Raw genomic sequence first — 27,800 nt, 5'->3', positions numbered from 1 at the left:
AGAGGTGGGCCTGTGTGCTTTAAATGCCAGGGCTGATTTTTAGTCCCAGTCCGGCCCTGGTTCTCACAATGACAGTACATAGAGAGTTATTTGGTAATGTTGCATTGAGGTACCACTTTGCAGTAAACTACAGCAAGCAATTAGCTGTCATCTGTCTAGAGCAAGTTAGAAAATAAAAGCAAATACCTGATTGACTTGGTATTGCATCTGAATGCAATATTAGTAAATAATCCTCGTAGATCGTTATTTGTTTAGTTTGCAAAGGGAAAATAATTGTTAATGGGGATCCCAGTGCTGTGGATGTAGGAATTCTGTAACGTTTGTTTGCTGTGAATCATCGGCAGAAGATGAGCTCATTCTTCTTCATTCTCCTGACACAGGATGTACTAATAAACTGACACTTGAGATTCAGGTCTCAATTGTGGTTCTTAGTAGAAGTCAATTAATGTACGGTGACTCATTCCTGTATCACTGCACCATGCTGTATTTGTTCCTTTTTCTTCATCAGTAAACCAAAACAATCTCTTCCCTTTGGTTGATTAGAACCCTGGGATTCCAGCATTACGTTAGCTGGAAACACTACCGGATGAATGGAATAGACAGTACAAGAACAGAATATAAAGATGTTAAAGCATAACATACACGCGGGAATGAGGATTTACATTTACGTAAATTACAGTTGTAAAATATCTGCAGCAAGGACCAGGTCATTTACAGGGAAAGCAACATTTAAGAAAATACAAATTGGCATCAGTGCACAGTGACCAAATTCCTCCATAGACTGTAATAGTCTTTACAACCTGCAGTCTATAGAAATGTGCTTTACACCAATAAAATTCAACGGGTGCCTATATGTGCAAAGGGATGTTGTGTGAGTATCACAGTTGTGTATAATGCGCATGAGGTAAGTGATTTTACCATAGTAACGGTAAAAATGCGCAGCCGTGATGTTCTGAGGAACATTACGGTTATTTGAATTCCCTCCACAGTATGGCTTTTTGGTTGAGATATAAGATAAATATTCAGTTTCCGCGTTTGTGTTTTTTGTTAAGGTCCTAACACTTCGCAATGCTGCAGGCAATGTCGAAATTGACACAATGAAAAATAAAGCGAACGCTTGTCAGAAAGCTTGTGTATACAGGTCCATGCTCTTAAATTATTATTTTTAAACCCCTGTCTGCATATACTTGGCTTCATTGAGACATGGTAAATGCACTCTTGAGAAAATGATTTTAACACTCGTACAAGTCCTGATAAGTTGGAAGTCAGGATGTCCATAACATCTCTAATGTGGGCATGATTAGGAAGGGTAGAGATTGAGCCATGAGTGAGACTCCAGGTATAGGTGTATGCTTTATCAAATGATTGGAGATCAGCACAGGACAACATATAAAGTATTATCCTACTTATATGGTCACAAAAATGTTATGTCCAGTAATTAAATGGTCAACAGTTGGGGTTTCCATATTCTTTAGCCAGAAGCTCTTTAATATGATTGTTGCAGAGTTCATAAAAGACACCACTGGTTCCTGGTGCGTAAAAGTCACCAACGCTCGGCTGATTCTATAACTGAAGAGTTCCGAAGTTTACACCACTCCATCCAATGCCAAGCATCGGATGGAGTGGTGTAAAGCACACAGACACTGGACTGTGGAGCAGTGGAAAAGTGTTCTGTGGAGTAACAAATCACGCTTCTCTGTAGGAGGGATAATGGTATGGGGCTGCTTTTCAGGGTCTGGGCTAGGCACCTTATTTCCAATGAAGGGCAATCTTAATGCTTCAGCATACCAAGTCATTTTAGACAATGTTATGCTTCCAACTTTGTGGCAACAGTTTGGAGAAGGCCGTTTTCTATTCCAACATGACTGTGCCCCAGTGCACAAAGCAAGGACTAAAAATACATTGTTTGATGAGTTCAATGTGGAAGAACCTGACTGGCCCGCACAGAGCCCTGACCTCAACTCCATCGAACACCTTTTGGATGAACTGTAACGGAGATTGCGAGCCAGGCCTTCTCATCCAACATCAGTGCATGACCTCATAAATGCTGTATTATTATTATTATTATTAATTTTTTATTTACAGAATGAATGGCCACAAATTCCCCACAGAAACACTACAACATCTTGTGGAAAGCCTTCCAAGAAGAGTGGAAGCTGTTATGGCTTCAAAAGGGGGATTAACTTCATATTAAAGTATATGTATTTGAATACAATGTCATTACGGTCCCTGTTGGTGTAATGGTCAAGCGTCCAAATACTTTTGTACATAAAGTGTATATTGCTGAGATGGAAACGGCAGGATTAGGTGAGGGATTCAATGTGGGGGGTGAAGGAGAGGGAGAAGTCAAGGATGATCTCCAGGCACCGAACTTGAGGAAGAGAGGAGATGTCGTATTACCAATGGTGATGGAGAGGGTGGAGGGAAGGATAGCCTTGAAGGAGGGAAGACTATAAGTTCATATTTAGCCATGTTAAGTTTAAGGAAACAATATGACATCCAAAAGGAGATGGCAGAGAGGCAGCATGACATTTTAGTGAGGAGGGAATGGGAGAGGTCAGGAGATGAGAGGTAGATTTCTGTGTCGTCGGCATAGAGGTGGTATTGGTGGCTGAAGGAACTGATGAGTAAAGCAAGTGAAGAGGTGTACAAAGAAAAGAGCAGGGTGGAGGGAGGAAGTTGTTGGAGAGGTAGCTAGTGAGACTACTGTAGATCAGTATTCAGCCAAAGATTTGTGAAGTGTCGAGTATACAACCAAATTCTTAAATAAAGGGCATGCGGCATCCTTACTTATTTTATGTTTTAACATAACCGCAAATGACAAGTAACTTTTATTTTCTTCTCAAAATTATGCCTTTCTTTTTTAGCATTGAAAGAATAAAGTTATTTATTTTTCTGTCTATTTTCAGACAAAATTTTCTCGATTTAGTGGTACAAATGTTGAAATGGATTTTGTTGAGGTTCCATCCCAGATGCTGGAGAATTGGGTATGGGAGAAAGAGGCCTTACAGAGAATGTCTGGACATTACATAGATGGCAGTCCTGTTCCAGATGAACTGCTGGAAAAACTAATTGAATCCAGATTAGCCAACACAGGTAAAGATACTGTAGTTTGACTAATTACCTTCTGGAGTTAGCATTTGTGTAAGGACCCAGTCTTTTTCCAGGCAGGCAGCGTGTTGTCCACCGACAACTCACTGCCGGTGGGAGCATGCTTGAGTGAAGTGAGCAGCACAGTGTGCACACAAGTTGCTGGTGGACCGCTGCACAGCCTCAGTGCCAGACCCCAGGTATTTTTTGGTACTAAGAATCCGTTGTAAGTGCAGTGAGTAAAATACTTTTATCAGAGGTAACTGGGTGAAGTAATACGTCAATATTAATGTTTGACAAATCTCTGCAGGGAAACAGTATGTCTCTAAAGCAGCATTGATATGATAAACACTTAGTAAACTTTTTGCATTGTGTTCCTGTGTCTGCCAGGTCTCCTGACTCTTCGCCAAATTGTTCTCAGTACACTGGACCAGTCTCTCCACACAAAGTCGTCTGCTGATACAGCCAGTGAATATGCCAGATACTCAGCGGAGATTCTGGGGATATCCGCAACACCAGGTACTGCACCACCTTCTTTTTGCTACCAGTCAGTTCAGTGTTATTTGGGTGGAGTGGCTAAAGTTCTGAACACTTTCACAGACTTCACACAGAAATTCTTACATCCATCATTAACCATTTAATGCCTCATTTCAAGTTTAGTAAATCTACTGAAAGGTGCAATTTTGACCCTTTCAAAACCATGTTGCACTGCAGGGGGAGTAGAAATTTAAAATGTGCAGACAGATTTTGAGTTCTTTAGAGTGTACTAGCTCAGCTTAAAGGGGTTGATTCAATTAACTTTAATTAGTTTCTACGGACCCTCGCAGTTAATTGATCGGCCTCTAAATTGCAGTGTTAAAATAAAACTGCTCAGTATTTTTGTGCTACATGCAATAGTAGCCGGTATTTTCCCTGCATTAAAAAATGATCATTTGCTGCCCTTACATAGCAACAGGATTTGTTCAGGTGCAAATTTGTACCCTTTAGCTGCATTTGATCATAACTCTACATGAGGCCCTTCATGCCAAATAGATGAGCTTCAGTGTAGAGCAGCTCTATAATGTGGAGGGGCAGTGGGGTGTCTGTTTATAATGTATGCATTAGCTGTAGTCCTTCTCAATCTTCCTGTGTATTTTTAATCCGTAGGTACAAACATGCCAGCTACGTTTGGGCATCTGGCTGGAGGATATGATGGACAATATTATGGCTATCTGTGGAGTGAGGTCTTCTCCATGGATATCTTCTATAGTAGCTTCAAACAGAAAGGAATAATGAACCCAGAGGTAAGATATATTGTGTTACAGTTGATCCTCCTTTTTGAAGCCCCATTTCTGCATTGAGGAAGACTTATGATTGAGAAGGTAGTGTGATGTTTCGTCAATGACACTTGTTTAGAGTCTTCTTCGGCAACGTCAGTGACTTAGAACTTGACATCTTTCTACTGCTTTATGGTACTGATCAAACCAGCTACATGCAGACTAATATAACAATGAAAATTAAACATTTACATGAAAATATTTATCATTTGTACCCCCGTAGCTTTCAAAATGAGTACATATATTTATTTAAAGATGGTTATGTAAATGAAAACATTCATTAAACTTTAGACTACATACATATGTTGTATTATTGAAAAGTTCATTCCTATGATTGTGTTTTTATAAAGCATTTTATCTTCCCTACTCTGCTGTCCTCTTACGCATACTAGTATCAGTGCTATAGCATACATTCTCCTACATAGGAGGTTAAAGGGTCATGATCATAATGAGCATTAACAGAGTGCCAGACTGTATCAGGCTCTGCTAGCCAATCAAAACCACCGGCAGCTTGGCTGATGTCTCAAACATTCTTTGAATATGAGACAATCTGTTTTTCAGAAACATACATACCATTTCACTTCTTAAAGAGAAGGAATGATTTTAAAATATCCCCCATAAATGTATGATTTTCAGGAAATAATATGTAAATGTAAAAAGTTCTAACAGTGCCATCTGCGTACTAGTTTTTCCTAGCTGTGTGAACGTTAAAGAGTCCACCTTTGATTTTATTTATTTTTTAAAAAAATGTGATCGGGTTATTATTAATTATGCTTTTTCTAATTTATTTTTTATTTTAAGGTTACAGCTACCTTTTGTAGCTGTAACTGCTGCAGGAATTAATATGGTTTTTAATTGGTTGTTATGAAAATTCTAATCCTGCATACACTTGTACAAGCATAACGTACATAAGCCCATGACAAATCTCCAGTCTAGGTATTGGAATTGCCCCCATAACAGGGCTTTGAGTCACCTTTTGCAGATTTGCATGTCAAGCTTTAAATGCGCAAATTGGAAAATGGAAAATGTCACGTTCACCTTCCTACCATGCTCGATAATGAGAGTGAGAGGCCATCGGGACTGGATTTACTACATGTGTTAGTTTTGGATTTTAATGTTTTTATTAAATGGGTCGAAATGTGCCTACAAATATGTTTCACATGTTAGGTGCAGCTAGAAGGTTCAAATGTTGTGCCAGTGGAGTCCTCTTTTCCTCCACAGCTAAGGATGTGTAATAGTCCTTTTATTTTATTATAATCATTTTTTTATATAAAGAGTCACCATATTACACGGTGCTATATAGAGAATATTTGTCATTCACACCTGTCCCTGCCCCATTGGAGCTTCCAGTCTAAATTCTCTAACACACAAGCAGATACATGCTAGGGTCCATTTTAGTCAGCAGCCAATTAACCTACTGTGTATGTCTATGGAAGGTGGGAGGAAGCCTGAGAACCTGGAGGAAACGCACACAAACACGGGGAGAACATAAAAATACACAGATAGGGCCGTTTCAGGGATCAAACTCATGACCACAGTGCTGTGAGGAAACAAAACTAACCCCATCATCATCATGCATCCTCTCCACCCATTAAATCCTATTTAACTGATCAAGTTGCACAATACAAAATCCTAATATTTCCATGTGGATGCATCACTAGTCATGTTAATGTACATAGTCCTCATTCAGCAAGGAACTCCCCGATTTTCTCAGCTCTTCTTGCCATAAGATGCAAAACTTTGCATCCTGCAGATGCCACCATATTGGCCTAAAATACATGTGCTTTCATCTTAAAAACCAGTGCGTTCACACACTATTTGAGTATAATGTCCAGAATTATAAATACAATACAACAACCAGTGGGTAATAATGTGCTTCATGGTTTTCACATTATCACTTTTGCACTTTAAGTTTAGTATTTTGCTGAATGTGTTACTTGGGTTAGAGTCTAACTTTAGTTTACTTAAATACATTTTATGAAATTTACATATACAAAATAGTTTTTCAATAGACTTCAGCGTCTCCTTTTAAGGAACATTTTTTTTTTTTTGTCTTTGAAAGCTCATGAATGGTAATGTTTGTAGGTGCATCAGCTACAAAACAAAATACACAACAAAATAAAGTGGATATTAACATAATATTGACTAGTGGATATTGAAGTCCTAAGTCAAGTGCGACTAGTTGTATTTTATGTTTTAATGTTTGAAAAAGGTTGAGAAAGTTTGTTAAAATTGTCATTATCACGTCTGCCATAATAAACTGATTGTCCCATTTCTGAAGTCATTAACGGTGTTCAGACAGGTAGATTATCAGGTATTGATCTTATGCACCTGCCAGTGACATGAATAGTTGTCTGGACGGCTCTGTTGCGTCTCTGGAGACATGTTGAAGTCTAGGACATCCGTTCTGTTCCCATTTACTTTAAAGTTGGAGATTTCGTTATATTCCTGCAGGACGTTTGGGACAGTGATGAGTGGATCTCGCAGAGCTATTTTATGCTCCGGTTATGTTGAGATTTCTTCTTATTTTGGAGGCTTTAGGCTTTATGACCAAAGCAAATATCAATAGAGACAGGGGACAGCTCTATCTGGTTACATTTTTAATTTAAACGGTGGACAAGGAGAACCTGTTAGCGTATTCCGCGACCATGGTATTATGATATAAAGCAGCTATTCCCCAGTATATTATCTCATGCCCTCCAGGTCTTTGTGAACCAGGTATGTTTTCACTGAGCCCAGTTTGGTGGCCAGGATCTAGGCTAATAATTTTAGATCTACATTGAGCAGGGAGATTGGCCTGTAGCTACCACAACCACTTGGATCATTATCTCAGCCTTGGTGGTGGCTCCATCAAAGTTGTCGCCCAATCTTCTTTAGTAATTAAAGGTCGTTTCTGCTTTCGGGTGAATTACTTTATTTGGTTTGTACAAGCTCCTCCTGCAGATTGAAGTTGTTTATTTTTGCTGCTTTTTGGTTACAACATAAAACTACTCTGGATTGTGTCCAATGTATAAAGTAGAGATGCGCAGTGTTCTATTCAGGTACATTCGGAATAAGCATTGCCTGGTAAATATAAAGGTAAATGAAAGAACAGGAGGAGCCCAGACAGATAAAGTAAAATAAAGTGGGGCAAGAGGACATGTAGGAAACAGTTGATGACATTTCCCTGAAGCGGGAAAACCCTATTGCATGAACTGTTTATAAGTTACCTAGATTTTGTTTTGGTGGCTACTGTTTCTGTATGGAACAATAGTACTTCTGAGTTTGAAAAATGCTTCATGTTCTAATCTGCTCATGAGAAACAAGTATTCTATCATTTCCCACCTGGTTGAAGTTTCATATCAGCTCTGCAATACAAGTAATGTGGTCTCTACATATGTTTAAATGCAGATAATCAATATTATTTCTGTAAAACAATCTACGTTTCTTTTGCTTTAATGTTATGAAAATAAACCCTACTTTTATATTGGGTACATTTTCCTTTTGAAGGAAAATTTATAAGTTGGTGCTCGGTTATGGTGGTTTTGTCACGTCTGGGTCATGACCACAACTATTTATGTGATTGGCTGTTTAACAAGCACCTGTTGTCTATCCAGTGGAATCAGACAGAGTGTGCACTGAACAAATATTAATTCATAAGTCACTGAAGCATGTATTTACTAATATTCATGAGGCTTGACCAATCTTCATGAAACACTGGTTTCTAGTGAATTTATAAGGTGCAGTCTTAGGAATATTGGTTCAACCCAAAAATGGCTACCTCAACCGTACCTAGGTGACCGCTCTATTCAGATACAGCATTTCAATCTGGGTTTATTGCCCCTCTTACTCAAATACTTACTTAAAGAATACATTTCTTAAATATACCTAATAATTAGAGCACTCCTTTTTTATACTGCTTGAATCAAACACAGACTAAACCTTCTTCTACAGCAGAGGGTGGTGACATGTAATGGTAATAACTTTTAAAGGCTATTTCCATCCAAAACTGCAAATTTAGTTTTGAGTGAAACATCATAATTTAAACCCCATTCCCAGAGATTTTTTGGCTACTGGTAGCACTGACAGCAGGAGGCAGACAGCAGCACCTCACACATGGCAAATGTTGGGGAATTCAGGACTTCATGTCAGCAATTTTGTGGGAGCGGTTTTTCTTATGATAACCGAAAACTGAATGTTTTGTTGTGGTAGCAATTATCACTTAATGCACTGTTGTGCAGAGATTGCTGCTGATGGTAAGCGAATGTGGTGTGATAGAAAGGGGTAGTATAAATATGTAACACTAATACACTTGGTTAGTGTGACGGGATGGGCTTACTTCGCCAGCCGGTCTGTAAGAGGAACGGAGGGATGTTGTTCTTCCTGCACAGTTTATCTTGGTTTCCTTCTCACTGTCTCTAACTGACCGTTAATGACCACTCCTACTGGTGTCACCTTGCCACCAGACACTCGCCGGAATGCCAACTGCGCAGTAGTTGTAGGAGAATTCAGGTGCCACCACTGGACTCCTTTGCAGCACCCAGAACCACTCACTTCTGGGGTAGATGGTATAGCTATTGTAATGCCTCTTTACTGTGGGCTGGCTGGTACCTCCTAACCACTTTCTATGGATTAGGACTGCTTGGTAGCGGGCGGAACGTTGGCACAGACGCTGGGTTCTACACAAGACAGATGGGGAACGGATTAGAGTGTAAGCTCTTATCTGTTGGTCACAGGATACAGCAGGTAATAGTATCAGCCAGAATGTTCAAGCAGTGATGGTTTATTGCTCAAGAGTCCTGACAAGGTCTTTTCCACACCAGTTTAAGGTACTGGTGATCATCTAGACATTACATGGTAAAACAGAGCTCCTTTTATACAGATTCTGACACACATGTTGTCAGGGGGTAGCCGAGCCCCATGATCCCACCAGGCACAGAAACATCTGATATCACATCAGATAATTTATCAGAATGTGAAATTTCTCTAGACGTAGCATTAACACAATTTACCTTACAAAATTCACATAAATCTGTGATTTCCTAAAACTTGCTGCTGGCATTATTCATGTTGTTTTTCTATCTTTTTAGTAAGGCAGGATACAGGTAACTACCCCCTCCATATGCTTTCAGGCCAGAAAGACCTGTTGGCTACTGAGATAAAAAGGTCTAGTTACCTGAGATTACGGTGGAATCCTTTTTTTTTATACAGTTGCAGAAACACATTTCCTTCACACACATGCCTACTGCACCAGGAATCAGTACATTAGAAATATAACACATTATCAAAAATCAATACATTTGCATTGATATAAATCTGGCGCATTGCGCCCCTAATTTAAATAAATTTATGTAATACGTTATTTATAAGTGATCCAGCCACCGTTATTCATAAATATCCATCTCATAGATCCATAAATGTGGTTTACCTGATTCCTCTATTACTATCAATCCTGTGCAAGAACAGTGGGGCACTGCAGCCATATCTCCTAACAATTGTCTATAGTCAGCTCCACTGGAGAGCTGGAAAAATATCCCTGTAAATACATTTAACACATTTAAATAGAATCTGTTAAAGGATTTTTCTCACACACAGTAAATTCCAAGTAAATTATTTCATTTTCCCACTTGAATCACCAGTTAAATCCCTTGGAGAATAATTGCCTTGTGATGGTTTCTTCCAGGCCCTTGCGTTAGTGCTTCATTTTAATGACATTTGTGGAGGTAGGGACACGTGACTGAGTTTCAGCCAAACTAAATAGTGAAACCTGGCAGATCAATTCATCTTTTGTCACCTTTTTCCCCCTCCGCTCTCCTCTGTAAGGTTGAGATTCTGTCTACAAACTCCTCTCTATGACTGAACTATGTGATTTCTTTCCTCTAGGTTGGAATGAAATACAGAAACTTTATCCTGAAACCCGGAGGTTCCGTGGATGGCATGGATTTGTTGCGAGAATTCCTAGGTCGTGAGCCAAACCAAAAAGCCTTTCTCTTGAGTAAAGGGCTAAGCCTATAAAATATAAAGTTATCCTTTCTGTGTTTAATAGACATTTGGCCTGAATTAAAAAATAAAAACTAATTGAACCACATTTTGAAAAGCATAAAACACATAGCAGAATAATTTGCTACAGCAAATAAGACTTGTGTGATGTTTCTGAAGCCTACATTTAGCTGTACTTTGTAATAAAATTTACAGAAGTAAACTCTTAAACCCACTTATTTCACTGCCCACACTGTGTCTTGAAAACCACCGTGCACAAATGACTTTATAGTTGGACTCTGCCAACACTCTTTATTTGTCTTGTAATGCTCTTATTCACTTAGAAACATGTTTATTACATGGTGTGTAAATGCAGATATAGTGTGTGTGTTTGAAAAATACATGCACTTTTTTCCATTTATCCCTATTCTGACAGCTGGTTTAGGTTCATTAATAGGTGACCATTTATCAATTTATTCTTATTCAATCTGTTTAAAGGATAACTAAACATAATATGGAAGTTGATCTTCAATGAAATGTGTCCTAATTAGTAATTTCCACAAATATATATATATGTAAACTTACCATTGTATGATAAAACAGAATGTATGACAAAAACAAATTTTTCTCTTTAGTGCCAACATTCCAGTCAGTTATGGCAGAGTACGGACACTAAAACCAACTGGGGGAGGTGGGAGAATTAAGTTGGGGGCCAGGACCTAGTTTCTGTCACTCCTCAAATTGTGCCCTTTGAAACGAGGCTAACGTTTTTATGTCGCCAAAATATACACTATATGGACAAAAGTATTCGGATGCTTGACCATTACACCAACAGGGACTTTAATGACATTGTATTGAAATACATATACTTTAATATGGAGTTGGTCCCCCTTTTGTGGCAATAACAGCTTCCACTCTTCTTGGAAGGCTTTCCACAAGGTGTTGGAGTGTTTCTGTGCGAACTTGTGCTCATTCATTTTGTAGATCATTTATGAGGTCAGGCACTGATGTTGGACGAGAAGGCCTGGCTCGCAATCTCCGTTCCAGTTCATCCTAAAAGTGTTCGATGGGGTTGAGGTCAGGGCTCTGTGCGGGCCAGTCAGGTTCTTCCACACTGAACTCATCTGACCATGTTTTTGTAGTCCTTGCTTTGTGCACTGGGGCACAGTCATGTTGGATAGGAAAGGGCCTTCCCCAAACTGTTACCACAAAGTTGGAAGCAAAGCATTGTACAAAATGACTTGGTATGCTGAAGCATTAAGATAGCCCTTCACTGGAGATAAGGGGCCTAGCCCAAACCCTGAAAAAGGCCCCATACTATTATCCTTCCTCCAAGAAACTTCACAGTTGACATAATGCAATCAGGCATGTAATGTTCTCCCGGTATCCGCCAAATCCAGACACGCCCATCTGACTGTCAAATAGAGAAGCGTGATTCGTCACTCCACAGAACACCTTACTACTACTCCACAGTCCAGTGTCGGTGTGCTTCACAATTCTCAATTCAACGCTTGGCATTGGTCTTGGTGGTGTGATTGATGCAGCTGCTCGGCAATGGAAAACCATTCCATTAAGCTCCCGTCACACAGTTTTTGTGCTTACATTAATGCCAGTGGAAGTTCAGAACTCTTCAGCTATGGAATCAGCAGAACGTTGGCGACTTTTACGCACAATACGCCTTAGCATTGTTGGCTCCGCTCTGTGATTTTACGTGGTTTTACGCTTCGTGGCTGAGTTGCTGTTGTTCCTAAATGCTTCCACTTTCTAATAATACAACTTACAGTTGACCATAGAATATCTAGCAGGGATGAAATTTCACAAACCGGCTTATTGCAAAGGTGGCATCCTATCACAGTACTACGCTTGAAGTCACTTAGCTCTTCAGAACGACCCATTTGTATCATAAATGTTTGTAAATGGAGCCTGCACGGCTAGGTGCTTGATTTTATACACCTCTGGCGACGGGACTGATTGAAGCGCCTCAATTCAAGAATTAACAATTGTGGCCTAATACTTTTGTCCATATAGTGTATATGAAAACAAAAAATTCCTATGAGTCCCTGACCAGATTTAAATCTTCTTAAGGAATTTGCGCGTTTAGTGAATAAATGCTTTAATAAAAAATGCACAGTCTCAACTAATTCACATGAGAAATGTACGCTGCAGTGAAGTACGGAGTTATACAGTAGCTCTTTAAAATGAATGCAGCATATATTCAGGAATCACTCATAGTGCCTTATACTCAGAATGAATATACATCAGTAATAGCTGGAATTAGGAGCTATATAGTCCCACAGAAAGTCCACATAGCTCATAGTGCATCATAAAGCACAAAATCCCATTGATAAGCAAATCCACTTGCCAAAGTTTCCTGTATAAATTGATCTGTGAAATGCTTCTAGGTCCAAATAATGGCGTGTAAAAAGAGTTACCTTTATTTGATTAGGTAATATTTAAAGTCAATTTCAAGCAGCTCTCTCCTCCGCGACTGCTGTGCATTTCGTCTTGGTGCAGGGACTCTATCAAAAGATATAAAGCCCAATGAGCTAACTGAAATATAATTCATTGGGGTAAAAAAATGTAATCTATACATATACACATATACACTACATGGTCAACAGTATGTAAACACCCCTTGTAATTAGTGTTTGGCCATTGCTAACAGGTGTCTAAAATCAAGCGTACAGTCATGCAATATCCATAGTAAAATATTAGCAGTGGAACGGGTGTACTGAATAGTTTAGGGACCTTGGTACTGCTATAGGATGCCTTTCCAACAAGTTAGGTTGTCAAATTACTGCCTTACTAGAATTACTCCGGTCAGGTCAATTGTAGGTGCTGTTATTGTGAAGTTGAAACGATAGAAGCAACAACAGCTCATCTGCGAATCGGTAGGCCACACAAGCTCACAGAATGGCATTGCTGAAATTGGTAGCACATGAAAATCATCTGTCCTTTGTTGCAACACTCACTCCCGAGCTCGAAACTGCCTCTGGAAGCAAACTCATCACAAAAACTGTTCATATGGAGCTCCGGATCGGGTTTCCATGGCCAAACAACCTCACACAAGCCTCAGATCACCATGCACAATTCCAAGCATTGTCTAGAGTGGTGGAAAGCGCACCGCCACTAGACTCTGAAGTAGTGGACATGCGTTCTTTAGAGTGACAAATCGCGTTTCACCATCTGGCAGTCTCACAGATGAATCTGGGTTTTGCGTATGCCATGAAAACATTCACTATCTGCATGCGTACTGCCAGGTGTAAAATTTGGTGGACCTCAGTCCCTTAGTTACAGTGGAGGAAAATCTTCATGCTACAGCATATAATGATATTCTAGAGATTTGTGTGCTTTCAACCTTGTGGCAACAGTTTGCAGAATGCCCTTTCCTGTTTCAGCATGACAATACCCCTGTGAACAAAAAATGGTTTCCTTAGTTTGTTGTGGAAGAACTTGACTGGCCTGCCCAGAGCCCTGACCTCAACCCCACCGAATACCTTTGGGATGACTTGGAACGTATACCGTGAGCCAGGCCTTACAAACTAACATCAGAGTCCGACCTCACTAATGCTCTTGTGGCTGAATGGATGTGAATCCCTGCAGCCATGTTTCAACATCTCTTCTCAGCAGAGTGGAAGCTGTTATGGCAGCAGTAGGGAAACCAACGCACATGGTTTTGGAATGAGAAGTTCAAAAAGTTCATATTTAAGTGTCCACATATTTTTATCCATGTACTGTATACACCGATCAGCCACAACATTAAAACCACTGACAAGTGAAGTGAATAACATTGATTATCTCTTTACAATGGCATCTAGCAAGTGAACAGTCAGTTCTTGGAAGTTGATGTGTTGGAAGCAAGAAAAATGGGCACGCATATGGATCTAAGTGACTTTGACAACGGTCATATTGTGATGGCTAGATGACTGGGTCAGAGCCTCTTCAAAAGGGTAGGTCTTGTGGGGTGTTCCTGGCTTCATTTCATGGTCGCTCTGCCAATGGTGAAGTACCAGTAAGCATGTTATACAGTCTCGTGGTGATACACCTTCTATCATGACTTGCTCACTTATACTTGTAATGGGATGTTATTGTACGTTAAACACTGTTCTTTGGTAAAGAAAACTTAGAGAGTCTAAAGAAAGAACAGCGAGAATAGGATACAAAATATTATAAAATTATACATTAAAACAAGATATTTACATTTTTCTTAAATTGGATGGTCAAAACTTGGATCCTTTTTGAATATTATGGACAACTGATATCTACAGCATATATTTATACACAGCTGGCCCATCAAACTTTCAATACTGAATGCTTTTTTTTTTTGCATGGAGATGATTTCTGTACACAAACTTTTCCTTATGTATCCTGTGTTATAAATGTAAAACAAGCAGAGGGACAGATATATTGTATAGGAATATGTTTATTATAGTGATGAAGGTGTGCCCAAGAAAGTCATTTAAAATAAGCTGCAGTATCATTCGTCAATACATGTATCTGTCTTTAATGTGGGTTTATTCGGGCCTGTGACCCAGAAAGACGAAGGGGTATGTTTACTAAACTGCGGATTTGAAAAAGTGGAGATGTTGCCCATAGCAACCAATCAAATTCTAGCTGTCATTTTGTAGTATGCTTTAACTAAATAAAAGCTAGAATCTGATTGGTTGCTATAGGCAACATCTCCACTTTTTCAAACCCACAGTTTAGTAAATATACCCTCAAGTGACTTATCCAAGTTCACAAGGAGATTGTCCCCAGAAACTCCCTCCATATCACTCTTATAAGGTGACCGCCCCCTAACCAAAGAGCAATGATTGGAAACACATTGTATAAAAAAGACTACTCTGACAGTAATATCCAATGCAAATTAATGAGCCCTGGAATCAGGATAGCCGAACACAAATCTTAATGAATACAACATTCCTATACGTTTGTCACAGTTTGTTTATTAATTGTCTCAATGGATGAATGCAAATCCACACTACACAGGAATACACCACAATGATCACGGTAAGACCCATGAACAGCAAGTAGTGGAGAATGTGTCAAATTTTAGATGTGTAATGGAGCATTTGGAATTGAAGCAGCTCTAGTACATTTGCTGGCATAAGTTGATTTGATATCCACAGCAAGTATGCTTAAAAACCTAATTCTACTTCTTTTTTAAATTATTAAATAGTATCTGCATGGTAATGGCATCAGCTAGAAATTTAGATTAGTGAACATGGAAAAACAGGGAGAGGAAAGAAACTAAAGCCACTTTACACCCTTGTTAACATATAAACTGCATTTGCTTCATTTGCCTTCCTCCAGACTCTGCTGTGATTCTCTCATTGTGGTTAACAAATGATCTATTGTAGTGGGACAGAGATGCACCCAATCCATATTATAGTATTCAGCAAACATTATGAACACCTAACTAAATCTGAACTAATTTGCCTAATGCAATTAAGCAGATTGGGCTGTAATTAAAGATTTTATCTTACTTTTGACTTGCGTTAACCTTTTTTAAACTTTTTTCCTACACAGGGAAATCTTGATTTGGATCCACCTGAATTTTGCTTAGAAAAATCTTTAGAATTTGGCTTAATTCTGAATCCAGGATCTGGTGCTTCTCTGATTTATTTATTTTGTTATTGAAAAAAAATGCAAGCTGTAAATATATTTGCCAAAGCCATTTATTACAGTGGGTACCATAGTCTTTATCATCAACCAGTGTAAAATATTTTTATTATTACTATTTATTTATATAGCGCCACTAATTCCGCAGCGCTGTACAGAGAACTCAACTCACATCAGTCCCTGCTCCATTGGGGCTTACAGTCTAAATTCCCTAACCATACACACACAGAGACAGACAGAGATACTAGGGTCAATTTGTTAGCAGCCAATTAATATACTAGTATGTTTTTTTGGAGTGTGGGAGGAAACTGGAGCACCCGGAGGAAACCCACACAAATACGGGGAGAACATAGAAACTCCTCACAGATAAGGCCATGGTCGGGAATTGAACTCATGACCCCAGTGCTGTAAGGCAGAAGTGCTAACCACTTAGCCACCGTGCTGCCCCATATAGAATATGTTTTGTATAAAGTCAGTTTACTGATCATGTTCAGCAAAGATGAAGTAGACCTCTTAGTATGCAATGTGCTTTGTTAATAAGGGATAAAGCCAATTTCCATTTTATTTTGTCTTCTAATTGTTGTTATTAGTGTGTAATAATTTTAATTTCTACAGACAACTGAACTCTGTGTGTCCTGTCCTCATACAAATTAGCTCATATTATTTTTCTTCCAGTTCTAGACATGATATGGCAAATCTCTTAGCTCTGTATGCTGATAGTATAATGAGATTTGTATTCAGTGAGTGTGTTTAGTAAGGACGCTGTAAACTACCATCCCTTTCACGGGTACTTCACTTACTTTAATTATTTTAGAGGTCACACGTTGAAGCCGAGTTGTCTTGGCCATGTATGAATATTGAATTCTGAGGAGCAGCTGGCAGACAGACAGGTCTATTTCAGATTTATGTCCTTCATGCTGGCCACACCGGATCTGTTACACCTCAGACTTCCATTGAACAACTGGGGAAGATTACGAGAGAGACTGGATATTACTTGATTAAATATAGTTAGAGATAAAACAGGATTTCTTTACATATGTAAATATAGCATAAAGGCTGCATTCCAACTTGCACCAAACCCAGATCTACAGTTGTATGGAAAAGTTTGGTCAAGTTGGATATTTCACTATGGGGTAGATTTATTAAACATTCTAAAAAGAAAAGTGGGTGTGCTGCCCATAGCAATGAATCAAATTCTAGCTGTCATGCATCTTGTACATTCTAGAAATGATAGCTAGAATCTGATTGGGTGCATTGGGCAGAATCTCTAATTTTTCTTTTTACAAGGTTTGATAAGACTACCCTTAAGTGAAAAAAAATTAACCAGATCTCTGTATGGTACACATTTAAACATTAAATTGTTTCTGCACATCTTAATGCACAATAACATTTTATTTGCTGAATTTAACAGATTGGATAGAAAACTGTGAATGTGGCACTAGCAACTGATTTGGGCACCCTGTCAGTACTAAGTAACACCTTGTATGGTAGAAGTCACAGTATCCAGGGGTTTATTGTAACCAACTGAGGGCTAGATTTACTAAGCTGCGGGTTTGAAAAAGTGGGGATGTTGCCTATAGCAATCAATCAGATTCTAGCTTTCATTTATTTAGTACTGTCTACAAAATGACAGCTAGAATCTGATTGGTTGCTATAGGCAACATCCCCACTTTTTCAAACCCGCAGCTTAGTAAATCTAGCCCTAAGAGTACATTATTCCTTAAGAAATTGTTCCCCATTCTCCCTTACTGAACTATGAATATTCTTAGGTCTTCTTGAAGACATCACGGGCCTGATACATTAAGGATCTTAACTTAAGAAATTTCTTATTTAAGTCTCCTGGACAAAACCATGTTACAATGCAAGGGGTGCAAATTAGTATTCTGTTTTGCACATAAGTTAAATACTGACTGTTTTTTCATGTAGCACACAAATATCAACCTTAAATTTCAGTGTACAAATAACCTATCAAGTATTTGTGTGCTACATGAAAAAACAGTCAGTATTTAACTTATGTGCAAAACCGAAACCTAATTTGCACCTCTTGCATTGTAACATGCTTTTTGTCCAGGAGACTTAAATAAGAAGTTTTTTAAGTTAAGAAGATCCTTACTGAATCAGGCCCAACATGTTTGAGATCTCTCCACAGATTTTCAATGATGTTCAAGTGTGGGGACCGTGGATTCTATTCCAAAACCTTAAGCTGTCATTCCTATAAGTACTTCATGGTTAATTATGACTTTTCTAAGTATTGTTTTGCAGAATTCAGTCCTTTTGACTTTTCTTGTTATAAGTCATAGGAGAGTTTCCGTCGGACAACTCTTCCATACAGATAATTTCCTGTAAGTAAGCTGTACTGTGGACCACTACGCTGTCAGCTAAACCTTTCTGCAGGTCCTTTGCAGTCCTGTTTATTCTTCATTTTTTAAGTGATGTTTCTGACAGTGGAAATTCAAGCTGGAATCTTTTAGATTCTTTGCCCATCCCCTGCTTTATAACAGTCAAATAAATATATATATATAAATATATATATATATATATATAATTAAAGTAATTCTATAGTTTTGAAATAAGCATTGCATAGGCTATTGTATTGTGTTTCCAACGCACAAAGTGATTTATTTTAGCAGATGTAAAAAGTTAACAGTTCAATACAAGATTATAATATAATACATCACAGTACAGCCAATACCAAAAGATACATACATACCGCTGCGTTACCACGGGCACCAGTGACCAGTAGTTCACCCTTGAACACTGTGGTCAGAGTAGACTGAAGACTGGGAGCGCAGCTATGATCATATATACATTCAGTGTTATAGAGAGAACAATGCAGATGACCTGGCTTGCTTCTATAGGTCCAGACTTCGGGTGGGTCCAGGGTAAACAGAACATAGACTAGTTCAAACAACCCCCTCAAAGGCTGAGGTCAACATTCCAGACAAATCTCCCGCCCAGAAACCAGCTACAACTAGTCCATTAGCATTTTACAGTCTGATCTCAATCTGACAAGATATTGCCTAACATCAATAACTAGAGTATGCAATATGCGATCTCTTCGGCGATGGAACCGGACAGCTGCTGATGAATGGGAGATTAGAATGATATCAGACATGACACATTTCCTATAACCTGAACCTTAAATAACACTGAAGTGTACATATAATCATAATATATAAACTAATAATAAACTAAATACTATCTGCTCATAAATTACTGTGTAACAGAACCAATATGAATATGAATTATATAAATAAACAAGTTAACCCGTGCATGATACTCATGCATTCTAGTCAAATCAAGCTTCTTAAGGTCTTAAAAAGGTTCTTGTCATGCATTTGGACCTAGCCCAAGCCTCCTCAGGGGAAGAGCGTTAGTTCCCGACGCAAGCGGCCTTTTTAATGTGTGTTCATGAGGTAAAATTACCTCACAAAAATGAGTTTGACCCCTCAACTTGTAAATTTAGCCTTTACTACCCCTCCCATGGGGGGAAGGGGGGATGATGGAAGTTAACTGACTTGACTATTCTAATTTTTTTGTCAAATAATGTCAGTATATCAAATCTCAGGTCAATTGGATGAGCCCTTTCTGAGAAAATAGTTTTTTCCACACACACACACACACACACACACTAACGCACGCCTCTACAGATGTGTGTTCATGAGGTAAAATTACCTCCCGAAAATGAGTTTGAGCCCTACCAAATTTCAGCCCTTTTTGAATTTTTTTTCCCACACACACTAAGAATTTAGTAGGTCAGTGTATAACTCTGCCCAGCAGGTGGCGCTGCAACTTGTTTTTTTTTTCCCACACACACACAGACGCCACTAAGCATTTATATATTAGATGTTGTAATGCGAGTGTGTACGTGCGTATTTTACCGTGCGATAGCCATATGCCACGTGTAGCATGGCATATTGAGTGCAATCGGCCAATAAAACAATATTAACCAATATACTTTTGTTCATCCAATTATACGACTTCGACAATATATATATATATATATATATATATATATATATATATATATATATATATATATATAAACAATTTCATGTTGTTAGCTGCTACATGGATGTTGAAAGTAAGAACAACATCCTGAGAGGTTCAAGTGGTCAGAGGACTTATTCAACTCTGGAGTTGTCTTCACCTGACTTAATACTTAACAAAGCTATCACGTTTTCATATCTTAAAAAGAAAAATATTAACTTTTCAACAACCTGCATCCATTGTTTTTATCTTAAATTCAGAAAAGAAATAGTGGGCCTGATTCATTAAGGAAATTTAAGCAAAAAATTGAGTAAGTTTTCAAGTTTTCTGGACAAAACCATGTTGCACTGCAAGAGGTGCAAATCAGTTTATTATTTTGCACATAAGTTAAATACTGTCTGTTTTTTTTATGTGGCAAACACATACTTGAAAGCTTTAATTGTACACTGAAATTGATCTAGGACATGCCCTACCCAAAATATAAAGCTGTCATCACATTTTAAATTTACCTCCCCCTCCAATGCAACATGGTTTTGCCTTACCTTTGCTTAACTTTTGTTAATGAATCAGGCCCGGTATGTATATGTTTGTATCATGCAGATATTGGGCCTGATTCATTAAGAAAAGCAGGGAAAAAATGGATTACATTTTTCTGATGGACACAATGCAAGTGGTGCAAATCAGTGTATTATTTTGTACATAAGTTAAATACTGTCTGCTTTTTCATGTAGCACACAAATACTTGATAGCTTTATTTTTACACTGAAATTGATCTAGGACATGCTCTGCCCCAACTATAAATCTGTCCGCACATTTTAAATGTACCTCCCCCCTTCCTCCAATGCAACATGGTTTTGCCAAGATGCAAAGTTACTCCTTATTTTTGCTTTGCTTTCTTTAATGAATAAGGCCCATTGTGTTAATTCCTTTTTACATAGAGATTCAGCAAAACATGCAATTTGACCTGACCTAAGCTTTTGCATACAACTGTATATAATATCATAAAAGATAAGCTTTCTGAATTTACTGAGAAAGCACGAGGGACAGGGAAAGTCTGTGCATCTGTGATAAGAAAAAGTGATTTTAATGTCAAGAGCCTTATATGATAAGTAGTGCTGGGCCTAGACCAGAGGTAGAGTACACGATTTTCAGATGCCTCAGAGTACTTTCAGGAACCTTAATGCACAGGCACATTAACTATATAGTGATGCATCAGACCATTAATTTGTCATTACAAACTCTACAGCTCCATTGGTTTTTGTTTTCATTATGAGATCAGAGCAACAGCGTGAAGCATCCACACAGCCCAAGCAGTAAGTAACATATGTTTTTCTAGGGACATCAGCGAGAAGTGCTGAGCATCCATTGACAGACTAACCTGCTACATAGATTGTGTGCATGTACAGCATCCTCTGTGTGACATCAGACTCGCTATGAAAAGGACCAAAGAGGGGACATTACTCCTGGTCAAAGGAGCCACATGTGACGTGCTTTAAAACTCCACGCCAACCACTATTAATGTCTGAGCCTCAGTTTTATAAATTAGTCCATGTTTCTGGCCATTTTGCATTTGAAATATGGTTTGTGTACTTAAGTAGTCTTAAAATGTTGTTACTCACTATTTATAGATTTTTTTGTAACACTTTGGGACAGATCGCGGTTATGTGCGGCTTCACACATAAAGTACCAATACGGTACCACAACATCGCGGATTTCCCTTCGCAACCGCTTTGAAGGGAAATCCGGAATGTTGTGGTAATAGTAAATGTGCAGCCGCACGTAACCGCGATCTTTTGTCTTAATTGAATATGCCCCTTTGGGTTTTATGTAAAACACTTTATACATGGATTTGTTGCAAGATCTTCAAAAGAGTTTGTAATAATCTCTATTAATGTAGATTTATTCCTAAAGTACAATATTTACACAACTTTTTCACCATATAACAGTTTTTTACTTTATATATTGCCTTGCATGTAAATGTATATTTTTAGTGATTTACATGGCGATTTGCAGTTCGTCTTATCTACTAAAGGCAAAACGAAATATAAACCTCCACTTTTTGAAACAACAAAACGCAGGCAAATGCATCTCACAATTGCATAAATCATGAATTTCTTAGAGCAGGGGAAATCTTTTAAAAGGCAATTTGCAAAAATACCATGGAAATTTCCAAAAATCTCACTAGTTTCAGACAGTCAAGATTGCCTGGAAGTCAGTGACATGATGTAAGATTGCTTATTCATTTTAATGGACAATGCATTTCAATGGGTGCAGAAAGCCCATTTTTTATTTTTTTTGAAAGTTAAGAAAATATTAAATACTATTGTGAAACTAAAAGTCCCAGCTTGCCTTGTCAGCCTGGGCTTGCCTTAACAGTTCCAGAGGAGCATTTCCATGCATTGCAGGCAACCCCATTGTTTTCAAGGGGGTGGAGGTCAGTATCTGTCAGCCAATCACAAATTGTTAGTGTGATGATACCAGGATGTTGGGGCATAACACTAGGGACCCTGGTATCTAGCGGTTCTTAGATCCCACAGACAAGAAGAGATGAGGATACAACAGTATCATCATCATCATCAGTTTATCATCAGTTATTTTTATATAGTGCCACTAATTCCGCAGCACTGTACAGAGAACTCACTCACATCAGTACCTGCCCCATTGGAGCTTACAGTCTAAATTCCATAACATACAGACAGACAGAGAGAGAGACTAAGGTCAATTTTGATAGCAGCCAATTAACCTACTAGTATGTTTTTGGAGTGTAGGAGGAAACCAGAGCATCTGGAGGAAACCCATGCAAACACGGGGAGAACATACAAACTCCACACAGATTACGCCATGGTCGGGAATCAAACTCATGACCCAAGTACTGAGAGGCAGAAGTGCTAACCACCAAGCCACTGCATTTATTACAAAAATGCAAAAATACAACTGTAAAGGAAATTCTAACGTTACTGGTCCTTTGATTGGCTGAGAGCTGGCATAGGGTTGGAAATTAGTCGGATGAATGTTCAGCCCAGGAATGAGCCCAGAAGTCTGACAGAGTCCAGAGGGAAACAATAGTTATTAAACTAAATAACACTAGTTATTACTAGTTGATAAAGTGAAACTCCCTCTTTTAAACCCTTCCATGTTTTTATGACTTTTCAAACTTCCTGCCCTTGTAGTGTAAGGGGTGTAGAAGCCATCTTATATTCCAACTGAAACACAAGCAGCCCATCTGGCTACGTTTAAGGATTAGAGATTGTAGTCCATATGTTTGCAGCCAGAGACTTAATAAAATCTTTATACATGAAAGTGATAATACTGATAGAGTTCATCAGAGTCCTTAGCAAACAGATGCAATCTTTTGGTCCATAGTGACAGATGGAGGATGGCAACTGTAACTCCATCTCATCACATCTAATATATATAAGCATTGTTTGTGATTGGCTAAGCTTATCCTACTCGTTTCTCTGGGCAATGGATTTCAGTGGGCTTTCTGCTTCTATTGAAAGGCATCACTTATCAAATGAATGGTAAAAGATAGTCATTTTTGCTCAGTAGAGTAAAATCACCCAAATGGACTTGAAAATAATATTTTTAAATAATTGGAGATTTTAGGGGATAAATTATTTATTTATGGCTATTTTAACGTCAGCCTTTCATAGATCTCCCCTTTATTGTGACTTTTGATGCAAGAGAATTGATTAATATCAGTGCCTGAAACACTTGTCGTCGTACTCACATCAAGTTATATTACATCAATATTATTATTAATGTTCTGCTCATTGAAAGCTGATAAGTGTGCCAATGCTACCTCCATTAGGAGCCTAGCCACTACGTACTGTGCCATAATATACTGCCCTGTGATGCCATTTCATTTGCAGTATTTTGTTCTGTGATATGTGCTTCTATGTACTGTGACTGTATAAGCTGCTCTGCTATGTGATATGCTGATGTTCTCTGTCATTGTGTATTGTTATAGCAAATATAAATGAGTAAAAGAAGCAGGTGTTCATATTTTCATTGTGACCTTTTTTTTCTGGTTTACATACATGAACAATATAGGAGTTTTATAAAATACAGTAATAATTTGATAACATGGTTGTGCAATAATTGCACTTTCTTTGCTTGGCTAACAAATAGTTGTGACTGTTTAAAAACAGAATTTTGTTTCCTGAAAAGGTCAGCGGGGTGGTTCAGTCCTAGTGCATAGACACAGTCTAGTGCAAATATTTGATATATTTATATGGCTGTGGCAGTCTGTCCTTTTTTTGAATAAACAAAATCCCAACTTCCTTGTAATTTATTTAAGACTAATGCAATAAATATGTTGCTATTAGTAAAAACTCAATACCCCTGTAAATGGTATTTTGCAAAGTACCACACTCCCCCTCAGTCTCTTGACCATACCCAAAGTCAACTATACTGGAGAGTATTCACACACATAATTCATACTTGGTTACTCCTCAGGAATATCAGGAAGGCTCATGAATTTTGGCGAGTCCTCCCAAACATGCAGACACCCTACCGGATCCTGGGCACAAGCAGGGCTTAATGACGCAATTCAGATAATCCCCCCCCCCTCCCCTCCCCTGCTGTATGACACCGTGAATTGCGGCATTGCACTGCAGGGGGCCATGGTGACAAGTTTGCGTGTCTAAAATCAGTCCCTCTTATGAAAATAGATCCGTTCTTGTTTTGGGGTTATCTGATTATAAAAAAAGTGTCCACAAAGGGGTTTACAGAGTAGGTTACAGTGGAGCGTTACGTCAGGCCCACCTCTTGCCACGTTAATATGTTTCTTCATCCCCAAAATATATTATATTATAAACTCCCAGTGTCATAAGTTATTGTCCTAGAGCCCTGAAACGTAATTCAGCAGCAGGTTTGAGCAGCCTAATGACACAGTAGGAGGAGGGCCCGGCAGTGTTTTGCAGCAGCTCACGTTTACTTTAACAGTGTAAAGAAGCGACATAGAGTTGAAAAAGATTATTATTATTATTATTATTATTATTATTATTATTGTAAATTTATCTACTGATATTATTTTATATATAGTAGTGCCAGCACTTAATGTTGCTCTGTATAGTAAAATGGCTGTACAAAAGTACACAAAAGCAACAGAAGGGTGTAAGAGCTTACAGTCTAAGCAACGAAAGACAATAAGTGCTACACAACGAGTGAATAAAGGGAAAATGTAAAAAATCGGGATTAGTGTGCATGAGAGTCATGGAAGTGGATATGACATCACCGTAGGAGGGGGCGGACATTTCATTAAAGACTTATTTAATTCAAGCGACTCGCTGAGCTCATTTCAGATATTCGTGAGCATGCATAGAGAAGATGCTCTTTAAGGAAAAGATGTAGGTCATATAGAGTTAGAAGTAAATCCAGCTAAAGGGCACCTGGAAAAAACATGTAAGGGGTGTAAATGTTTTCCTCTTTTTTTTGCGTTCAGGGTATATACTGGCTGCTTTTGCATGTAACAAAAAATACCGAGCAGCTTAATTTTATTACTGTAATTGAGAGTTGAGCAAGAACACGCCCCTCTCCCAACTCTAAGTTTTAAATTTGAACACCCCCCCCCTTTCCCGTTGCAGGACTAGGACGCAATATGGCCTTCACTCCTCAATGACTCCTCCGATGGATGATGTGCACAGCCACCATCTGGGGGCAAATACAGATGAGAGAGTAGAAAGACGCCACTCTCCTCCATATGTGGCTTGACACATAGAACCCGTAGCCCGGATTAAAATATTTAGGCATGATCTAAACATATAGAAAATTGCATTGAACAGATAGAAGACATCATTTATGCCACAAAGACCAGAGCTAGTATTATCTTTTATCTGAAATAGACTATTATATTTTGCCTATGTTAAATTTACCATCTTTTATTCCTAGTCATAAGAACGATGACCAGCAATAATTGCAGAATTGTGATTATTCCAGCGCTTGAAGTTTTATATAGCAAGGATGTCAAGTCTAAGAAATCAAATAAAAAAAAATTGTATTCACAGGAAAATGAAAGGACTGGATTGATCGCAAGATGAATGAAAATAATTAATAACTTTAAAAAAAAAAAAGCATATTGAATAACAGGAACACCCTCTCAAGATCTTTTAAAAGCCCATTCAAGTAAGAATGGGCTTTCGTCCTAGTCCTAGTAAGAGAATTAAACAATTCTATGCACACAGCGCAAGAATTATAGCGGATACAAAAGGACTGGCTGGACATCTTCAACATGGAATGGAATGTAAAGGGGTTTCTTTTTATTTCTGTCTTCAATCATTGTTGCATAGAGAGAAAGGGAAAGGCGGTTCAGAAACTACTGAAATAAAATAAATGCATTGTAGTGACTTCTGCCAGTAGAGTCTGTCATTTTACATTTCATAATATAGTGATAATACTTTCAAAGCTTTTAAATGTGTCATTTCAAAGGCAAATGCCGACACAGTACATTAAGAATTTCAGACATCTTTTCATTAATAGGAAGTGTTGACTTTCTCTGCTTAAATCCCTTGTGGGCAACACTATCTTTAAATCATTTCAGCATTAAGTGTTATAATCTTATTGCAAGACGTTTTTAAGATTGATGTGCTATTTAATAATTTGTCATTTTTTTTTCCATGGGTGTAAACACAGTAAGGTAAGCTACCTTCTTTTACTATTTCCAATTAACTGAGGCAGCTAATATTTAGCATGCAATACCTTGAATTTTTAATATTAATATTATTGTTATTATTATTATCCCTTATTTATAAGGCGCCACAAGATTTCCGCAGCACCGTACAAAATACAAAACAGTAGACCATACAGGGAAAGCAGTACAGAACAATAAACGAGTGATACCATGACTCAGAGGCTCCATGCATCGCAATTAAAGTGAAGTTGGAGCAGCACATAATGGGTAAAGATACAGCAGGGAAGAGGGCCCTGCGCCTAAGAGCTTACGTCCTAAAGGGGGGACAAACAGACAGCTGGCATAAGGGGAGTAAGTAGAGGGGATCAAGCGCAGGAGGGGCAAGTAAAGACGGGAAGAGAGAGGTGATGAGAACGAGGATGGAGAGAGGGTTAAGTAGAAGGCTGGTATGCTTTGAGGAAGAGGTGAGTTTTATGTGCCCATTTGAAGGAGCACAAATTAGGGGACAATAGGATGGACCATGGGAGGTCATTCCAGTGCAGGGTGTCGGCTCAGGAAGAGTCTTGGAGAGGGCCTTATAGGTGAGGGTAGGGAGTTTGAAAAGAATTCTGTAGGGGAAAGGGAGCCAGTGTAAGGCAAGGCAGGAGTTTAAGAAGAGAGGCGTGAAAGAAAGATAAGTCAGGCAGGCGCATTGAGTTTAAAATGAAGGGGGCGAGGTGGTAGTGGGGGAGGCCGGTGAGGAGAAGATTACTGTAGTCAAGACGGGAATTAAGTGCATGTATAATGGTTTTGGTGGCATCCTGAAATAGGAAGGGCCGGATGCGAGCGATGCTGCGAAGTTGGATGCTACAGGATTGGGAAAGAGATTGATTGTGAAGGGCAAAAGAGAGGAAGGGTGACACCCAGGCAAAGGACTTGGCGGGCAGAGGAGAGTTGGTGGTGTTAACAGTGATGGAGAGATCCAGGTGGGATGAGGATCTAGAAGGAGGGAAGACAATGAGTTTGGTTTTAGTAATGTTAAGTTTGAGAAAGGATGAGGACATCCAAAAGGAGGTGGCGGAGAGTCAGTCTGATATATGAGAAAGGAGGGGGGGGGTGATGTAGAGTTGAATATCATCGATGAACAGGTGCGGTGGGGGCTACAGCATCCAGGAGAGGGAGTGGTGATAGAGAGAGGTCGCTTGGTCAGGGCA

The 27,800-nt window shown here is 38.7% G+C and overlaps 1 protein-coding gene across 3 annotated transcripts in view; it reads left to right on the top strand.

Moving 5' to 3' along the window:
- NLN (neurolysin) overlaps positions 1-10,599 on the top strand; it is a 59,361-nt gene extending 48,762 nt beyond the window's left edge. For all 3 annotated transcript variants that reach the window (XM_075182748.1, XM_075182742.1, XM_075182759.1), the window contains exons 10-13: positions 2,910-3,096; positions 3,481-3,609; positions 4,237-4,373; positions 10,269-10,599. In XM_075182748.1, the coding sequence (XP_075038849.1) occupies positions 2,910-3,096; positions 3,481-3,609; positions 4,237-4,373; positions 10,269-10,400 (585 nt within the window). In that variant the 3' untranslated portion in view covers positions 10,401-10,599. The remainder of the gene's footprint in view (positions 1-2,909; positions 3,097-3,480; positions 3,610-4,236; positions 4,374-10,268) is intronic.
- Positions 10,600-27,800: the final 17,201 nt, after the last annotated feature.

The sequence above is a fragment of the Mixophyes fleayi genome, chromosome 1 (assembly GCF_038048845.1).
Source record: "Mixophyes fleayi isolate aMixFle1 chromosome 1, aMixFle1.hap1, whole genome shotgun sequence".
Classification (NCBI taxonomy): Eukaryota; Metazoa; Chordata; class Amphibia; order Anura; family Limnodynastidae; genus Mixophyes; species Mixophyes fleayi.
This window is presented reverse-complemented; position numbering and strand designations above follow the sequence as displayed.